General features: G+C 52.7%; 1 protein-coding gene and 1 long non-coding RNA gene across 5 annotated transcripts in view; one reads left to right on the forward strand and one right to left on the reverse strand.

The window, feature by feature from the left end:
* Nucleotides 1–14,977: 14,977 nt before the first annotated feature.
* On the reverse strand, nt 14,978–17,623 carry LOC104875973. Its single transcript, XR_784209.2, has 3 exons — nt 17,545–17,623; nt 17,075–17,226; nt 14,978–16,032 (listed from the first exon to the last, which is right to left on the reverse strand). It is a non-coding gene; the product is annotated as an uncharacterized LOC104875973 (long non-coding RNA).
* Nucleotides 17,572–18,553, forward strand: part of LOC104875972 (SLAM family member 5-like) — a 16,011-nt gene continuing 15,029 nt past the window's right edge. For all 4 annotated transcript variants that reach the window (XM_033758118.1, XM_033758120.1, XM_010643750.2 and 1 more), the window contains exon 1: nt 17,572–17,788. In XM_033758118.1, the coding sequence (XP_033614009.1) occupies nt 17,719–17,788 (70 nt within the window). In that variant the 5' untranslated portion in view covers nt 17,572–17,718. The remainder of the gene's footprint in view (nt 17,789–18,553) is intronic.

Genomic DNA, 18,553 nt, shown 5'->3' on the forward strand with positions numbered 1-18,553 from the left:
GGACCCCGCACTGAGCCTCACTGTCCTTCCTCAGAGAGCTCCTCCTGTCCCTTGTTTCTCCTCCTCTGCCAGCACCCTGCAACTCCTGTCCTCTGTATTCATCAGGATTCCTCAGTGCGTGTTTCTCTGCATCCTCGAGGAGCATCCGCCCCCACCTGACTGGAATCCCTGCCGCACCTCACGCAGGAGCAGGGGCTTCCTATGATCCTGGCGCCTGGGACACAGGAGAGGGCAGAAGATTCACACCTGCCTGTGCCTATGGAGAGCCCAGGCTTCCCCGGGATGCGCAGGGAGGGCTCCAGGCTGCACAGTGCTGCTCAGCATAGAAGCCCCGCTGCTCACAGTTACTGGAGACCCCTGCAGTTAGGATCCAGTCCCCTGCTCAGTATACGACACAGGCCTGAGATGAAAGTACACGAAGAGTCAGAACTGAGAGAGAGAAAGGCACTGCCAGGATGACCAGAGCCGGTGCAACCAACAACGGCCCTGGCCAGTCCCAGGGTCGAATGCTTATTCCCAACCAACTGGGGCAAAGGCAAGCTTCGTGCAAGGCAGGGATGGGTGAGAGGATTAGTAATCCTGTGGTTTCTACGGAAATTAATGTAAATAAGGCCCATGAAAGACAAGACAAAGCATTCTCATATTAGAAATAAAAGAGACAAAATATGTGGTTGTAACTAGAACACTCTCCTTGCAGTCAGAAGGTTTTAGTGGTGGGAACGGAATTTGGGGGCCGGTTGCTCTGACCTCAGGACGTGGGCTTTGGCAGACTCACTTCTATAACCGGGCCAGTCGGGCTGGCTCCTCACGGCTGACTGGGGCATAAGCACGTCGCCGTCCTCGGCAGCAGTGCCCCAGACCCGTCCTCCGCAGACAGGGCTTTCCCATCCGGTGAGAGCTCCGACTGCGCAGAAGTCCCCTGGCCTCCTTTCCGCAGGGAGAAGAGCGGCCACCCGGAGCCGTTTTCTGGCCAAGCAAATCGGGCGCGGTCCCCCGCCCCTCCGCAGGGTGGACTTTTTATAAATGTCATTCTTTAAATTAATATAACAGGACACACGATGTGAATAACGTTCCATATCACAACAATCACAAAATGCGCTATACGTAAATTATATAAAATATGTACACAATTCTTAAAGGATAGAAATGTTTCCTATTACACAGCTCACGTGCGACTCTATGTATTACGCCCGCCGCACTTTGGTCCCCAGCGCAGCACCAGGCCCGGGCTGGTACCGAACACCGTCACCCTTCAGAGGTTTGGACCCGAGAAAGCAGCACGGAGAGCGGCTGGAGAGGACCGCAGCCCCTGAGAAGCTTCCTGGTGGAGGTGGGGTCTTGGTGGGAATCAGGGTGCGCATGCGCCCCCGCGGGGACCCCTGGGAGGGTGACCGGGGTCGGGACCTGGGAAGGGCCGGGAGGAGGAGCCGGAGCGAGGGGAAGGGGCGGGGCCACCGGAGCAGCGTCTTTCTCCGGGGGTGGAATCATCATCTCCTCCTCAGAGGTGAGAGGACTCTAAGGGGCGGTGAGGTGACTTGCCTGGGCCGGCGGCTGGTATTTGGCAAGGCCAGGACCCCACCCGGTTTCCCGCTGCCAGGGCTCAGTCCCCCAAGCACAGTGGTTTCCTCCTGCTCCCGTCCGGGACCTCGCCGTCTCGGGAGTCCCGAGCAGCGCCGGGAGGTGGCGCCATCGCCTAAGGCGGCTCAGCCCGGCTCCCTGAAGAAGGGAAAGGGAAGGAGCTGGGCTCCTGGGGCTCCAGGGCCGTCCCGCTGCCTTGGCTCCCTGTCTTCTGTGGGCCCCGCAGCCCCGCGAAGGTCCTAGCTCAGAAGAGGCCACGGACACCTGAGCCTCGCACAGCTTAGCGGCAGAGGCAGGAAAGGCCTGAGTGTTCGCCGGGGCCCAGCGCCCAGGTGTCCAGGAAAGGGGAGCGGCCTGAGAGCGCCAGGGTGGGGAGGTGGTGGAGACCCGGCCTGAGGCGGCCTGGGGCAGCCCGGTGAGGCCGGGGCTGAGAGAGCTGAGGCCGGGCCGCCCGTGCTCACCGGAGCACAGGCACAATTGAGGGCGAAATCGTGTTCAGGGTTTTGTTTTGTTTTTAGTTCTTAGGCTTTTTTGTTGTTTTGTTTCGTTTTGGTGTTGGAAATTGAACCAGGTGCCTTCAAATTGACTTACATTCTCAAGTGTTTCTCATGTTGTATTTTGAGGCAGGGTCTTGTTAATTTGCTAAGTTGCCCAAGCTGGGCTTGAACTTGTAATGTCTGTCCTGGCCTTCCATAGGGCTGCAGCTGAAATGATTCTGCAGTGCCCTCAGGTGCTACAGTACTGGGGAGCAGCCTACCCGCCCTCAGCAAGCTTTTCCTCCTCTTCTGAGAGACTGCCTTGCTTTGTGCTGCTCTTCCCGCTCTGGGCTCAGCTTGCCCAGGTTCACAGGAGAATCAGCCCCAGGGGGGCCTGGGCCTGTGGCTCTGCAGATCCTGCAGTCAGACTGCGACCTGCGCCTCCCATGACCCGGACTTCAGGAGGTCACAGCTGAGAGAGGGGAGCACACAGCGACCTGGGAACCCCCTGTCCTGCTCCCCGCAGACCTGACCAGAGGGATCTCAGTGTGAGGCCCTGTCTTTCTCTCTCACCTTCCTTACTGAGTACAAATGAGTGAATGGGAGGAGAGCCCCAGGTGTGGTTGTCAGCGCTGGAAGCCCACATGGCCCAGCCCAGTGACAGAGGCCTGCCTGCGTCCTCGGGAGGGGGCGCCTCACAGGACAGGGTTGTGGGGTTCACTGTGGACCTGCAGCACACATGCGCTAGTGTGGAGCCTCGGGACAACTCAGAGAGAGGAGCTGCTTCATTCCCACAGAGCATCAGGGGGTGGGATGTCTGCCAGGGGAGGAGGGGCAGGGTGAGGCTGTGCTTCCAGAAGCCAACCTGAGGCAAGAAACTGTGGCAGATGGTGACTGGGACAGGCACAGGTGTGCTCTGTAATATTTACTGGGTGGAAACCTGTCCAGGCTGAGAGCTGCCCCCATAGCATCTGTGACCCCCAGGGCCTTCAGAGCCAGCAAGTGGGTGAGGCCCAGACACTCACTCCAGGGCCCGCCCTGCACTCACAGAAGCCTGAGGGAGGGTCTTCCACCTCCCTGCTCACAGGGCCAGGTCCTGCAGCAGAGCGCACGGTCACAGCCAGCCCACCTGTCTTGTCTCAAGTGCCCAGCACTGGCAGGGTCCGCATGTCCAGGCAGGGCCAGCGGGGAAGGGCCATAGTCCAGAGGAGAAGACGAGCACCGGGCAGGCTGGAGAGCCGATGGGGTGTCCGAGGTCCATGAGGGATCGATGTACCCTCCTAAGTAGGGGTTATTCTCTCAGTGCACAGCTCAGACCAGACCTACCCCTCCCTCTTTGTCCCATCAGAAGGGCCTCAAGGTCTGCAGTCCATTCTGGGGCTGTGGGTGCAGGCTGTAGACTCACGCTCTTCCCTGGGGGAAAGCTGTGGCCCGCACCCCCACAGAGGCGAGGTCTGTCCTCCTCCCCTAGACAGAGGGAGATGCTCAGAGCCTCTGAGCAGAGATGCACTCAGGAACCTGTGTGGCTGGGCTCCCCCTCCTCTACGAGGGAAGTGCAGACCTCAAGGGAGCCAGTAGGAAGGGGTCCGTCTAATGGGGCTCAGGTGTGAATGTCCCTGCCACACAGAGGTTGGGCAGGAGCCCTTTGGGGGAGCTGGGTGGGAGCCTTGCAGTGGGGCCTTCTCCAGCTTGAAAGATAACGCTGCTGCACGAAAGGCGGGATGCTTGAGAGTCAGATGAAAAACCGTGTGCGCCTCTCCTGGGAGCCTCTGCTGGGGAACAGGGTTTTGCCTCAGGAAGGAGGCAGCAGGCCCGGAATGGTGCCGATTCCTGGCCGCTGGGAGACCCAGTGTGGCTTCTAGGCCAGCAGGTCCAGGCGAGGCCTGGAGTGGGAGGTGCAGGGGAGGTGACAGTGCTGAGGCCAGAGGCTGCTCAGTTGTATCCCCGAGTCCCAAACTCACTGCCTGGGTGTGGTGTGAGGGAGAAGAGCTGAGGCCTGTGACAGGTCTGACCTTTGTCTCCGAACCACCTGGATCCCCTGTGGGTGCCAGGAAAGGGGGACCGCAGAAGGTGGAGAGCAAGATGAACATTAGCACACGTGAGGAGCGCTTCCTATGAGATGGAAACCCTCACCCTAGGTGTTCGGCGGGAGCATGGAGCCGTGGAGAAGTAGAGGAAGTGAGCTCGGTCAGAGGGCTTGCGTTGGGTCCATTGGGCCTGAAACCAGAGGCCCTGTCAGTGTGGAGCCTCCTTTCCCTGCCAGGCGCCTTGGATCTGGGAAGATCACTAGAATCTGGCCCTTGGCCCTGGGCTGCCACTCAGAACGCTCCGGGTGTTAGGGTGGCTGTTTCACTGTGTTGGAAATCAGTGTCCTCCCCGTGGAGAGGCAGGTTAATCGTGGCCCCTGCTCACCTCTCCTGTGAGGTGCTAGTGAGGTGAAAAGGTCCGGCTCCCCAGGGTGTCCAGGCGCAGACTCAGTGGCTGCATGGAGTGCATGAAGCCGTCCAGGTGCTCTCTGTTCGACCAGGACAGGGTCCCGCCAGTGTGAGCTCACAGGGGTCTCTCGGGGCCTCAGCCCCAGGAGGCTTCGGAGCGGGCTGCTCGGCCTGGCGACACGGACATGCTTTCTGATCTTGGTGATCTTACTTTATCTTCTGATTTTATAGCAACTAGGTAAAATATGATATACTAGACTCAATGGCCTTCAAACTCAGGCCAGAAAGAGAATTCCCTACTATTTTCCTGTACATGCCCTGACCAGTACCTGTCTTTGATATTGTGCATTGTAGTTTTTGAAACGACAGTTCTGTTTCATTTTTATTGTTATATTGTATGATTTTACATATATTACATGTAAGTATACATTTGTAATACAAAAATCGATATACAACCCAAGCACTTTAACATCTAGAAAGGAGAGGAGGTGCTGCATTTTCAAATACTTTTAACAATTAATTTTCAAGGAGACAAACATTCCAAAGCCCTTCACATTCGAAAGCCTTGTGTTCACATAAATTCCTTGTCCATGGCATGTCTTTCTGAAGCAATATCCCCGCTGATGGGCTCCGTGAGCCACAACATCGAGCCTGGGTGGAATTTTCTTTAGCTCGGCTTTTCCTCAACCTAGAATAGCCACTACCGTGGAAGGCGGAGCGTGATGGTGAGCTTTATTCTTGCGCTGCTAGTGTTGTATTACAGGGCTGACAATAGTCAAACCTAGAGTTTGTTTACAGGCTCTTGTTAAAAATATAATAAATGTTTGACTAACATTTAGAAATTATAATGTACCTGAATTCTTTGTATTGTGTTTGAAAAACTACAGCTTTCTCACTGTGCTTGGCAACTATACATCCTACCTATGGAAATAATTTGAACATCTGATGGACAAAATATCTACATATCTCCTAGGCGGTTGGGGTATTATTTCATCGATTCAGCTATAATTCTGGCTTGACAATTCTCAACTGCAGTAAATGTAATCAAGCGAAATAGTAACACTGTAGGCAGGTGTGGTGGTACACACCTATAATCCCAGTACTCTGGGAAGCTGAGGCAGGACAGTGGCAAATTGGAGCTCAGCCCAGGCAACTTAGCAATTTAGCAAGACCCTGACCCAAAATAGATGAATAAATGTAAACAAGTGAAAAATCATTACCATGATATTATCCTACTTTTCAGAAGTAAATAATGGAGGCACAACAACGTTCCCTGACTCACCCAAAACCATGAAGGGAATGAAGGACAGAAAAAGTATTTATTTCTAACTCATCAACTATGCTAACCCCTAGTTTATACCCTCTCTCAAAATCAGCTCAGTCTGACAGATACAGATTCAGGAATGTTCGCTTGATCTAGACTAGTGTGATTAGAAAATTTATAGTGTATACCTAGAATGTACCAATAATCTCAATAAAAATACAAATAAAAAAAGGATATTTAACTTCAAGAATGTATATGTTTATAAGGCATAGTTAAGACTTTACGAATGAAATAGGAGCATTTTTCCAAATTATTAGGCCTGTAATAAGTTACTAATTAAATTTGACAGAATTACTTTCAACCCAAATTGAGAATATAAATTTAAAGTTCTAAGAAAGATGTTTTTAACGTGATTTTTTAAAAATACGAATTACAAGGCTCATGACATTCGAAAGGCAGTAGCACAGCCACAAACACCTGAACAGATGTATTAAGTCATCTTCTCATGGATCCTTTGTTTTATGGAACCGCTCTCACAAAGCACTCATAATGTTTCCTCGTATTCCTCGGTGCTCCTCATCAATCAGAGCTTGAACAGCATTCTTGGTCTTTTCAGCTAATTCTGCTGCTGTTATCTTTGGAGCACGGGAACGGGATCACCTCAATCGGTCCATATCTTCTCTGGAAACTCCATGCGCTGGAGCAAATGGGTAGCGGAAGTTTTCCTAAAGCTGCCTAAATAAACTCATTCCTCCGGGTGATCTAAATCTTTCTGGAGAATGAAGAAGTAGGGGCTTCTGTGACGCTGGACGCACACTGAGGAGATTCTCGTCAGTGAAATAAAGAGGATGCACGTGTGTAACTACGGAATCGCTCCTGTGCTGTGAGAAGCTGGAAGTGTAAATAAGGATCAATGTATAGTAGATCGTGTAAAACAGGAAGAAAAGGTCCAAAGGGGAAGGGGAACTGGGAGGGGTAGGGGAAAGGAAAGAAGGGAGAGGAAAGAACAGAAACAAACTCTTTGTAAATGGGGAGAGGTTGGAAGGGTGGAAGGGAGGGCAGGGAATGGGGAGACAATTAAGAACCGAGATTATGACCTGGCAAGGTACCAGATCCCATGATGAATGTCAGCATACTGTATACCTAAACGTACCAATAAAATTAGTGAGCTAGAAAAATAAAGCCATCTTGAGTATTTTGTGTGAATGTAGAGATAAAGGGTGTGAAGTGCAGTTAGGGATGGCATTAGCACAGTTGCCTCGGGTCCTGAGTTGTGTGCTTTCTTCGGCTGTGGCCTTGCTTGTGGCCAGATCCCTGCCATCCTCCACCTCTGCGCCCGAGTCCCCTCCTCGCTGCTGCATGGATTACTGCGAGAGCAAAGCCCTTGCGATTACCCCACATGACACTGGAGGTTTCATCATCAATTAGGGCTTCTCGGCTCCACTGGAGAAATAGCTAACAAGTGATTGCTCCTCAATTTCAGCACATTTTTCTCTAGGCACAAAACACATCAAGGAATAAACCTAACCCTTTACCCTACAGCCACCAGGAGAGGCACACTGATTTGCCTGTTCATTCTATTTTTAATAAAAAAGAAAGATAACTCAGGGCCTGGAGATTTAGCTCAGTGGTACTACACCCACCTGGCACGCACAAGGTCCTGAGTTCAATCTCCCGTACTGGGGAGAGGAAGAGAAAGAGAGGGAGAGGGAGAGGGAGGGGGAGGTGGAGGGAGAGGGAGAGGGAGAGGGAGAGGGAAGACATTACAGCTGATGCCATAGGGAATCAAAGTATCATGAAAGACTACTGTGAACAATTATGTGCCCACAAATTGGATATCTTTGAGAAATGAGCAAATTCTAGAAATGCACAACTTCGCGAGATTGAATGACAAAGAGTAGAAAACCTTAAATGACCAGTAATGAGTACTAACTGAATTAGTAATTTAAAAGCCTGCCATCAAAGAAAATCCCAGGATGAGAGAGGTTCACTGATGAGACTCCGAAGCATATAAAAAGAATAAATACTGTCCTCGAGCCCTTCCCAAAAACTGAGGAGGGGAGAACACTGCTCAACTAATTTTACAAGGCTAGAATTTCCCTAATCCCATGGCCAGGCAAAGAAACCACAAAGAAGAAAACTACGGGCCAAAATCTCTGAGGAGCCTTTGTATAATGCTCACAGCTACAATAGGTATGGTGGAGAGGTCGGAACAGCACAAGGCTGTGTGAAGCCGACCATGGTGAAAACCAATGGCCCTGCGTGGGTAACGGTGTGATGCAGATTTCGAGGGCAAGAGGAACAGGAAGGAAGCAGAAGGTCACCGAGGGACAGCTACATGGGTGACCAGACGCAGGGCCTAGGGGCTCCCCGCTCAGAAGCGCGTCTCCACCTCGCTGGGCCTTCTCCGATATTAGCAGGTGAGAGTGACCGGACACAAGGGTACCCTGCAAATGGATTCCAGGGATGAGGGGGTGGCTACTGAGTGCCTGAGAAAGACCATTTCCAGGAGGAGAGTCTCACCCCGCTGTCCCTACTCCAGCTGTCCCCGGGACACACAGCAAGTGTGTCGCCAGGCTGCAGTCCCAGTAATTGCTCACACTGTCAGGAGGGAGTCCATTCATCTTCTTTCCCCGAGTCAATAGTTACACGAACAGGGAACCTACCACACTGCGACAGAATACGGAAGGGGGACAGACAACAGGAAAACATAACAGTGGCGCGGGGCGGTTCCAGAGCCGGGAGAGGATGGGCCTTTCCAAATGCGACCCAGTGGGGAGCGGTGCTGAGAAAAAGCGTGGCAGGTTAGGGAGCTCCCCTTCAATGGCCACACCAGTAAGGCCGAGACAGCTGAGGTTTACTCTTTCTGTCCTCTACAACTGTGGCCATAAAATGAAATCGTTGTGTAAAAGCTCATGAGCGGTGGAGACCAATCTTGCCAATGGAATCCTCCTTCCCAGCTGAAAGCTCCTGCGCCTGGTCTTCACAGTCTGCCCTTCTCTTCCCATTCTGGCGTTCTGAGCTCTGATCCAAGTCCCCAACAAGCTGGCCGACAGCACCCTGAGGCTGCTTTCACAGATGGCATCACCAGACCTTCCCAAACTCCTTCTGTGAACCACTTCCCAAAGCTTGTTCAGAGTTTTCGTTCTTCTCCGACTGAGCCATGGATACCACTCTATCCACCTCCCTGTGGTTTTTAATGTTTGAGTTCTATTCACTGCTAGGGAAAATGATCACGCAGGTATTTTCTTTTAGCAGCCAATCGTTTAAGGGTTTAGACAGGGAGAGAGAAAGAGCACAGGGCTGGGCTGGGGGCTCTCCTCGCTCACCTGGCCAGGAAGGTGGGCAGAAGACAATAACGCAGAGCTTCTGCTTCACCTTTTCTTTTCCCTTAGCACCTAACTCTCCTCCCACATCAAGAAACAGCCACCCATCTCTGCCCTGCTCCCTCAGAGTGCTGACCTGAGTTTCCCACAGTTCCCCTCTTTCCCCTAGGGCGGCACATCCATGCTTGGTCTTTGGTAATGGCTTTTTAGAACTTTTCCTCTTCCTGAAATTAGAACCAGGCACAAGTTCTTTAGTCTCCAGGGTTGTCTACTTCTGTGTAGCCACTTACATGAAACACATGTCTATAAGCTCTCACTTTCCATGGGTCACTCTTCTGGTCACAGCTGTTCTGGGCACCCTGCTCGTGGAGTTACAGGTCTGTGCTCCTGGAGATGGCTGGGCTGTGCAACCAACCAAAGCTTTGATGCACTTCTGTACCATGTAGTAAAACCCTTTTCATGTTACATGTAGAACACATGACCCAATCTAACACTAATGGTGGGTGGAATCCTCATTCAGAACTCAGATCTAATCCTACATCACCTCTACTCCTAACCCTAGCCCTAGCTCTAGAAAGGGCCCTTACCTCAGCTCTAACCCTGAACCTAGCTTGAGCATTAGGCTTACTCCGAACCTTAACACTGAAAGTATATCTAAAACTGAACCGATTCTAAGCTAGCCCAAGGCAGACGCCTGAGTCCTAACGCTAGCCTTAGCCTAAACCTGACACAACTTAAAACAGACACGTAAACCTAACCCTAATCCTACCTGAGGCATAGCCATAACCCTTGGCCAAACCTAATCCTAAACAAAACTCTATAAATACCCCCTACCCTAAGCTCTGCCCTAAGCCTAACCCTAAAACTATCCCTAGCTCTACTTTAGCCCAAATTCTAACTGTAACCCTGACCTTAAACCTAACCCTGGGACTAGCTTTGTACCTAACCATAATAGCAATCCTAACCTAAACTTAAGCATCGGCCTCAATCAAGACCTAATCCTGACACTAACCACAGCTCCTCACCTGGGCCCTAGCCAAGCCCTAGCCTTAGACCTAACTCTAGCACTCATCCAAGCATTAGCCTAAGCCAGGACCTAACCTAAAGCCAAACACTAATGCTAGCCCGAACCCTAGGCCTAGACCTCACCTTATTCTTAAGCTTTACCATAGACTTCTGCCAATCGTAACCCTAAACCTAATGTTAACCCTAACACTGACCTTGATCCTCGGCTAAACCTAACCCTACTGCTAACTTTAACCTTAATGCCAGTCCTAGCCTGAACCCTAAATTTAACCTTGAAACTAACCTGAAATGTCTTAGTTACTTTCCTCTCCTTGCTGAGACAAAATACTCAACATGCAAAGTGAAAGGGAAAAAAGTTTATTTAGCTCACAGTTTGTACCGGTTTCAGTCCATAATTGTTGGATCCAAGGCAGAGTGGCCTGGCAGAGAGGCACTGCAGGGGAGAAACCGCTCACGGCAGATAGAAGGCAGCAAAGCAAGCAAGCTAGGGTCAGGACAAGCTTCTTTCTGTGCCTTATTTTGTACCCAGACCACCATGACTAAGACTGGGCCAGGCCGCGTCTTCTCCGCCTGAGCCAGGCACCATGCCACAAGAAGAGTGAGCTCCTGCCTGTCTTCACAGTGGAGGACTTGGGAAAGACTCTCCTCCCCGAGGAAGAAGCAGCAGACTATCGGAAAGATCTAGCGATGACCTGCAAGCAGAGGGCGGAGAATACACAGGAAGAACTCCTCGAATTCCAGGAGGGAAGCTGAAATAGAGAGACAGCTGCAGCAAATTGAATGCAGGACTCGAGACCTCTCATGAGAGAATGGCCGCCTTCACAGGGAACTGGGAACTGGGAAGCCTCTGTAGGGTTTCAAAAGAACACTGAGACTATGAAGCTGAATTAGAGATACAGCTGCAACAAATTGAATGCAGGACTCGAGACCTCTTATGAGAGAATGGCCGCCTTCACAGGGAACTGGGAACTGGGAAGCCTCCGTAGGGTTTCAAAAGAACACTGGAATCTGGCTCTTGCCACATGAGTGGCCAGTGTGTTGAAGGCACTTATGGAGTGAACGGCTCCACGTTTGATGAACTCACAGCAACACACAAGTCAGATTGGCAGTGTGGAAAAGAGCGCAGAGAATTGTGGGGAAAATTGGAGGATCTGGAGTTAAAGAGAGGTCTTGCACATCATGGGATAATTCCAACTCAACAAAAGTATGCCAACGTTGCTAACCAGTGTAGTCACTCCTTTATGTCGGAGAAGATGGAGCAACAGATTTCTGTATTGTGCAACTTTTCAGTGGACTTCAGAATTGTTTCACTATTACAACAGTACTGTATCTACCCTGTCTCTAAGTAAAAGAAAAAAATAAGGGCTTCCATCCAAAGCTTGGACAGAAGATGGACTTCGCTGAACTTTGCAAACATCATCATTGTTTTTACCCTCTTAAAAACAGAATGCCAGGGATTTAGCTCAGTAGTTCCACCACCTGCCTTGCAGGCAAAAGATCCTGAGTTCAATCCCTGGTACCTAAAAAAAAACCCCAAACAAATACAAAAGCAGTCTTCAAAGATCTGTTGATGAAATTGCTATGTTAAAATTCCATTATCAGGGGTTCCTTATTTATTACTAGCAGAGAATATGACACATTTTTCAAATGTGAACAATCTTAAATTCAGCTTGTCTTTCTGCTAAGTTGATAAATGTATTATAGGAAAGGAAGGGGGAAAAAAAAGACTGTCATTTCCCTGTGAGTGTGTATAACTTCTTCCTTTGGATGACTTGACCGTAATTTGACATTGTTTCCTCTTTCACATCTGCATGAGCTAAGTGTCCATGTGGAAAAGGGCCATGAACTGTAATGGTCCCAGAGCAAACTTTTGTCTACTGGACTGAACATCTTTCCGAGAACCAGGTGGTCCTCTAGGTTGAAAATTAGGAATTAAAGGAGAACAGGTGAAAAACATGGTAGGAAAGGAAATTTTGGACTCATGCAAAAGTTTATGGTGAATCCAAATCAGTGTCCTGAATCCTTTGAAAACAGGCACTGGGACATCAGTACCTGACCAGTATGAGTTGCATACATCATTGAAAATACATACCAGAGATGTTTTAGAAAAGTCAGGCAAACATCCTTTTGCACCATAAGACATAAGAAAGACAACCATGAAATTGATCGCCAGGACTGAGAATCTAATTGGGGAAAGAGTTGAGCAAGCAGCTTGGATTGTTTGGATTTCTTGCCTTTTTACTACATATTTATAAAGTATTTCAGAAAAAGAAGATGTAGCCTCTGCGGGGGAAAATCCTTTGGCTCCATCTTAGATCCCTTCTCTTTGCTGACACCCAAAGTTAAAGGAGGGATGGTTTATTGGAGCTCATAGTTTGTACATGTTTCAAACCATAGTCAGCTGACTCCAAGGCAGGGTGGCTTGGCAGAGGGGCATCGAGGAGGAGAAACCGTCCAAGGTGTGGCAGGGCAGGCACAGGAAGCAGAGAAGCACAGATGTGCTGCAAACAGCTGCACAGCAAGAAGCCTGCCTTTATATTTTGTCCAGGCCGCCCGCTCCTTGGGTGGGGCTCCTTAATCCCAACATCAACCTCATCATCCCAACATCACACGTCCTACATCCAGCTACCTCGGAAAAAACCCACCTATGACTGCATAAGACTTTGGGGGAACATCTGGATACATACTAGCCTTAGACGTAACTATTACCCTAACCAGAATCCTGACAGTAACCCTAACTACAGTTCTATACTTACAGAATACTTACCCAGACTTCTCCCTAGCTGTATCTCTAGTACTAGTCCTAATCATAACCCTAAACCAAACCGTAATCATAGTTGTAGTGCGAGCCCTAATCCCAGCCCTAACCACCATTCTAACACTAACCCTAAAACATTACACAGCAGTATCCCTTACACTAAACATTTTGTGATCTTGTCATTATTTTCCTTCTGAATTAAAGACTCAGTTTAACACTGGTAATAGAGAAACCTGGTGCCAAGACCTTCTTTTACTTTTGTGCAGGGGAAAGATTAACTTCACTGATTTCGTAAGACATGTTCATTGAGTACTGATTGGAGGTCAATGGTGGTTTGAACTTGTTTCCCTACCGCTGCTGCTCCTCCGTGCCCTGCGTTGCATTGTTTCTACTGAGAATCCCACTGGAGTTTCACTGTGGCACTGAGGACAGGCTGTGCGTCGATCCACTCTGCAATGGATGGGAGCTCAGTGAAGCACACTTGTGCGTACGTCATGGTGCGTCGCTGAGGGGTCGCATGGGGTACTGTGTGTCACGCCTGGACCCGTCCTCTCTGGAACCATTAACCTGCTGTGCTTCCAGCTGGCGTGAAACAAGCAGCTTTGCCCTTCTGCCTTGATGGATCTGCTCTCGAGCCAGCAGACACAGCCTGAGTCTCATGAAACTGAGGCAAACCACGCTCTTCTGCTTAGGTTGTGGGTGGCAGGACCGGCCCCGGCGACCTAGTCCAGAAAAGACATGCCAGACATGGAGTCCTTTGGGGGACTACGTGTGATCGTGTCGTTCAGGTGCATGTGGAACAGTTTAAAGGGGAGGAATCGGAGAGGTTAGGAGATGTGTGCTGGATAAGCCCTAGAACGCCATGAGCAGAGTCTGATTGGAGCTCAGTAGACCGGATGCTGACACAACGCTCATAGGGAAGGCAAGGCTCGGGAGGTATCGCGGGGGGGACTCTTGGGAACTGGGCTGAAGGCCGTGCCTGTTACATTCTGGCAAACAGACCTGGTCTGTATTTTGCCCAGGTCCTGAGACTTTCATGTCCTGCGCACCTTCCCACCCTGAGACACAACTCCTGACAACCACAACGGAGAGGAGAGGTTCCCTGGGGTCACAGAGCTAGTTGGGGGTGACTGGCTCTAAGGCAGAAACGGTGGCAGGGGCCAGAGACAAGGCAAAGGTGCCCAGCGCCCGGCAGCCAGGGACCCGCTTCCAGCCAAGCCTCCCCTCACAGCAGAGACTCCACTGGGCTCATCGGGGCCTGACTCCTCCGCTGAGGACAGTGGCCCTGCCTTCTGGTCAACTTCCAAACACGTGAGACTCTGGAGGGCAGCTTTAGATTAAACTGTACCATTCCACCCTTGGTCCCCCAAAGACTCCTGTCTGTCTCATACAAAATGAATCCAAAAATAAATGAGTTATGTCTTAGAGTCAAGTTGATAAAATCCTACTTTCAGGGTGGCTGAACCTTCCCAGGGAGCGTTCTGACCAAAAGAAGTACCAGCGATTCCTACCACTAGGGGGCAGGGCACTAAGGAGAAGCCCTGCCGCGGGTCTCAATCTCCTGGGACCAACAGGACACAAGTGGACCAGAACAGGAAACAGGCAAGACTGAGAGAGAGCTGGGTCCTGGGCTGATCTCAGCTGCTCCGGCAGCAAAGACAAAAGCACCAAGGGCAGCCATTGCTGATTGGTGACAAGCGCGGGGAGGAGAGGAGGAGGACGCCTGGTGACGCGGTATCCCAGCAGGACCCCGAAAGGCAGGCAGCAGGGGCTCTCTGCTGGGAGAACTAGTGGTTAATGCAGAGGGAGACAGTTTAGTCCGAGTTAAGTCCACCTTGACCCGGCAGGGCCTGCTGCTTCCCGCACCGGGACTTCAGTCTCCGTAGCAGACACTGGCTTGGGATCGATCTGCACCGCCCCCTCTGCTCTCTGACATCCCCATTTGAGTTGCCCCTTTCCAGATCCTTTCCTCTCCCTGCAATAAAACCGCACACCCGTTCTTTGATCTCTTGGGACATTCGGGATGACCCCTCCCCATCTTGGATGATATCCTGCATTTAGGGTTAGTTCAGCATATGATGTGAATTATCTGAAGTGACCCCGTAAAGCCCCTGCACTCGGTGGATGTCCGGTGAATATTTCTTCCTGTTACCGCTCTCTCAGCTCAGGGGTCTGGCTCTTACCTCCCTGCCATCAGGTCCACAGGGGTCCGGGGCCTCCGTGTAACCCTGTCCCTCCTTGCATTCCCACACGCTCCGGGCTGCCTCTTACTCCATGTTTTTCCTGAGCGCCCTGTCTCCCCAGACTTCTCCACTCCCTCCTCCTCAGACCTCGGTGGCCCACAGACTTTCGTAACTCTCTCAGCTCCCCAGAACATTAATAGCACCGGGCGGGTGTGTCTGACTCCTTTCATGCTTCCTGTGGTTGGAGCGTCCTGTGTGGTAGCGGAGAATGGCTGTGCATTGAAAACGCTGTTCTACTTCCGGAGACTTAAGAAGCACATGGCTCCTCACCAGCCTGGAAAGTCTTGGCTGACAATTTGGCCTCAGTTCCATCCACTGCCTGCTTCCTTCTCCGTGGGCTCTCTTCCCACCCCTCATACAAGTCCTGCTCCTAACCAAGCCGTTCCCAAAGGAACAGTCCGCTCAGCGGAGCCACAGGGACGGGGCAGGGGTGGTGCCCAGGAGACCTGGCGTAGGTCCTGGAGTCCTCCTGAGAGACTGGCGGTGAACCAGATCTGGTCTCCATCGGGAAAGCTTCTGACCCTGAGACTCAGGAACTGCATGTGTCCTCCACTTCAGGTGGAAAAAGGGGACCGAGCCGGTGTCGAGTGTCCTCTCATCGAGGCCACCAAGGAGCAGTTTGAGGTAAGGGTCACAGACTGAACTCCAGGGTCTCCTGGAGGCCACAGAGCAGGTGGGACAGCGCTGGGATGTTGGGCTCACTCCTGAAATTGCTTCCATGATGCAGAACTGCTCTTGATTTGCTGTGTGTCATTTTCAGATTGTTCAATCCCTCCAGGACTCGGGTATGAGAAAGGATGGATAAATCACAGGAATGAGGCCTCACAGTTCTTAGGCCTGGGGCAGGAGTACCGCACACGTGCCAGGCGAGGCAAATGCTTTGCCACTGAGCTACATACACGGCCCCAGTTCAGTGCAATTCATTCCTGGAAGGCAAAGTGTATGACACAAAGTGAGCGAAAGTTGAGCAACGGCCCATGTTTGTGATTCTTGTCATTCAAAGCCAGTGCAACTAACAAATGTTTGCTGGACCCTCACCCCTTGCTCTTTTGGATTGACCTGGGGTGGGGAGGGTACCGGGAATCGAACTCAGGGCCTTGAGCTTGCGAGGCAAGCACAGCACCACTGAGCTAAATCCCCAGCCATAACCCTTGTTCTTTTTAATCTATAAAGCTGAACCCCTCCAGTGCCAGTCAGGGCCCTGATTCTGCACAGTGAAAATCCCCGACTCCTGGTGGCCATTCTCACCTCACTTTGAATTAACTGTTGGCTCCCCTGTGCTGTCCTCAGTTCCCCCTCTAGGTTGCCTCCTAGCCTCACCTGGCCTAAGTGCGGAGACCCTTTGACCCGGCCGCAGGGTGGTGGCCAGGCCTGCATGCAGGGCAGGCTTTGGTTGTGCTGCCAGGGTGGCCTCAGAGAACCTCAGGAGAGGACAAGGGGAACCTGCCAAGGGCCAGGAAGGGGGCTGACGCCAGGGCTGAGCAGAGGGGACCAATTTCCTCCCATGGGTGTCCAGGTCGTGAGGGAGAACCTGGAGCAGAGGCCACGTAGGTGGCGGTGAGGCTGAGTCCGCTGCACTGTGGCTGGGAGCTGGGGTTCTTGTCCCCCAGCCCAGGTGGCAAGAAGGGGCCAGCAGGGGCTCAGAGGAAGCTGCCGGCTGCAGTGCCCCAGGAGCCTGTCCGCTCCTGACCCTGCCTGGTATGGAGATCAGGTGGCGGGTGTCAGGGGAGCTGAGAACAGGTTTCCAGCCAAAGGAAGCCGGGACACCTGCACTGGAGGTGCAGGCCAAACCCTCAGCCTTGGCTGCGCCCACAGCTTCTTCTTTAGGCAACTGACAGGTGAAGAGATTCTTAGAGAACAGAATGGAAATTTGACTCTTTGATTGGGGCAGGGAGACAGGAAAACCCACAGACTCGGGAGGGGCTAGGCCGGTGGGTCCATCACCTTTCTGTCGCCGTGACAACATACCTGAGAAAGGGGTGTTTGGGCCCCGGGTTTCAGAGGCCTCAGTCTGTGGTCGCCGGCTCCGTGGCTCTGAGTCCGGGTGAGGGGAACATCATGGTGGGGGCATGTGGTGGAGCAACGCGGCTCAGCTCATAGAGGACAGGGGTGGGGGAGAACTACACGCATCCAGGGTGCCAACAATATGCCCGTCAGAGGCCCCTGTGACCTCTGCCTCCCCTCGTCCCCACCCCCTGAAGGTCCCATCACCTCCCGATGGCGCCACCCGTGGGGACCAAGCCTTCAGCCCAGGACGCTTTGGGGTCTGTCCTCATCCACAGGCCCACACCAGGCCTGCTGGGAGAACGCGTCTCTGTTCCTGGTCAGAACTGGCAGCGGGGAGGGCACCGCCAGGGGCAGAGCTGGAGTCCAGGAGCAGGTGCAGGCGGGGTGGGGTGGGGGAGGCCTGTGTGGGAGTCAGGCGCTCGCACACTTACCCTGCAGTTCCACGTCACGGGCACGTTGCGTGTGCTGGGAGGCGGGAGAGCTGAGTGTTTGTGTATCCTGGTCTGGCTGCTGGTGACTGGTGGCCCCGCCCCCAGGGTTAGCATATAAGCCTTGAGCTCTTCCTCCTTTCTTGCCTCTGCAGTTCAGAACTGCAGACAGCTGTGATGGGCCCCCGCCCAGGAGCCCCCCGTCTCTGCTGGGCCTCATGGCTCCTCGGGGCCATCGCTTTCCTCAGTGAGTAGCCGGGATCTCGGGAAGGGAGGAGGCCCTGGGACGACTGGAGTCCTGCAGTCCTGGAGGCTGTTGGCCTCCTAAGGCTTTGGGGACAAAAAGGGAAAGTCCCTGTGCTAAGGTGGAGACCGCGGCATGGTAGCTGAATCCCGGATGAGTGGCGAGGGAACTGGCTTTTGGTGTGGAAGAGGCTAGGGATCCTGACTTAGGCGGCTTTGTGTGCTCAGAGGGATCTTTCCCAGGTGCAGCTGCCTGTGTTCGTGAGCAGGGAGAGGCAGGGGTGGCCTGGGGACAGCGATGGAGACCACGACAGGGGCCTGTCTCGGGGACACAGCGGGGAGGACGCGTTGTCCCGGCCCAGGACGGGGTGGGTCCTCAGGCCGCGCTGCTGCCCTGTGAACACAGCCGAACCGGCACCCTGGGTCTGAGCTGAACCCAGCGGCAGGCCTGTTGTCGGGAGCGGGGAGAGGCAGGGGTGGCCTGGGGACAGCGATGGAGACCACGACAGGGGCCTGTCTCGGGGACACAGCGGGGAGGACGCGTTGTCCCGGCCCAGGACGGGGTGGGTCCTCAGAGGGATTTCCCAGGTGCAGCTGCCTGTGTTCGTGAGCAGGGAGAGGCAGGGGTGGCCTGGGGACAGCGATGGAGACCACGACAGGGGCCTGTCTCGGGGACACAGCGGGGAGGACGCGTTGTCCCGGCCCAGGACACGGTGGGTCCTCAGGCCGCGCTGCTGCCCTGTGAACACAGCCGAACCGGCACCCTGGG

The sequence above is a fragment of the Fukomys damarensis genome, unplaced genomic scaffold (assembly GCF_012274545.1).
Source record: "Fukomys damarensis isolate Sample0158 unplaced genomic scaffold, DMR_v1.0_HiC HiC_scaffold_33, whole genome shotgun sequence".
NCBI classification, from domain to species: Eukaryota; Metazoa; Chordata; class Mammalia; order Rodentia; family Bathyergidae; genus Fukomys; species Fukomys damarensis.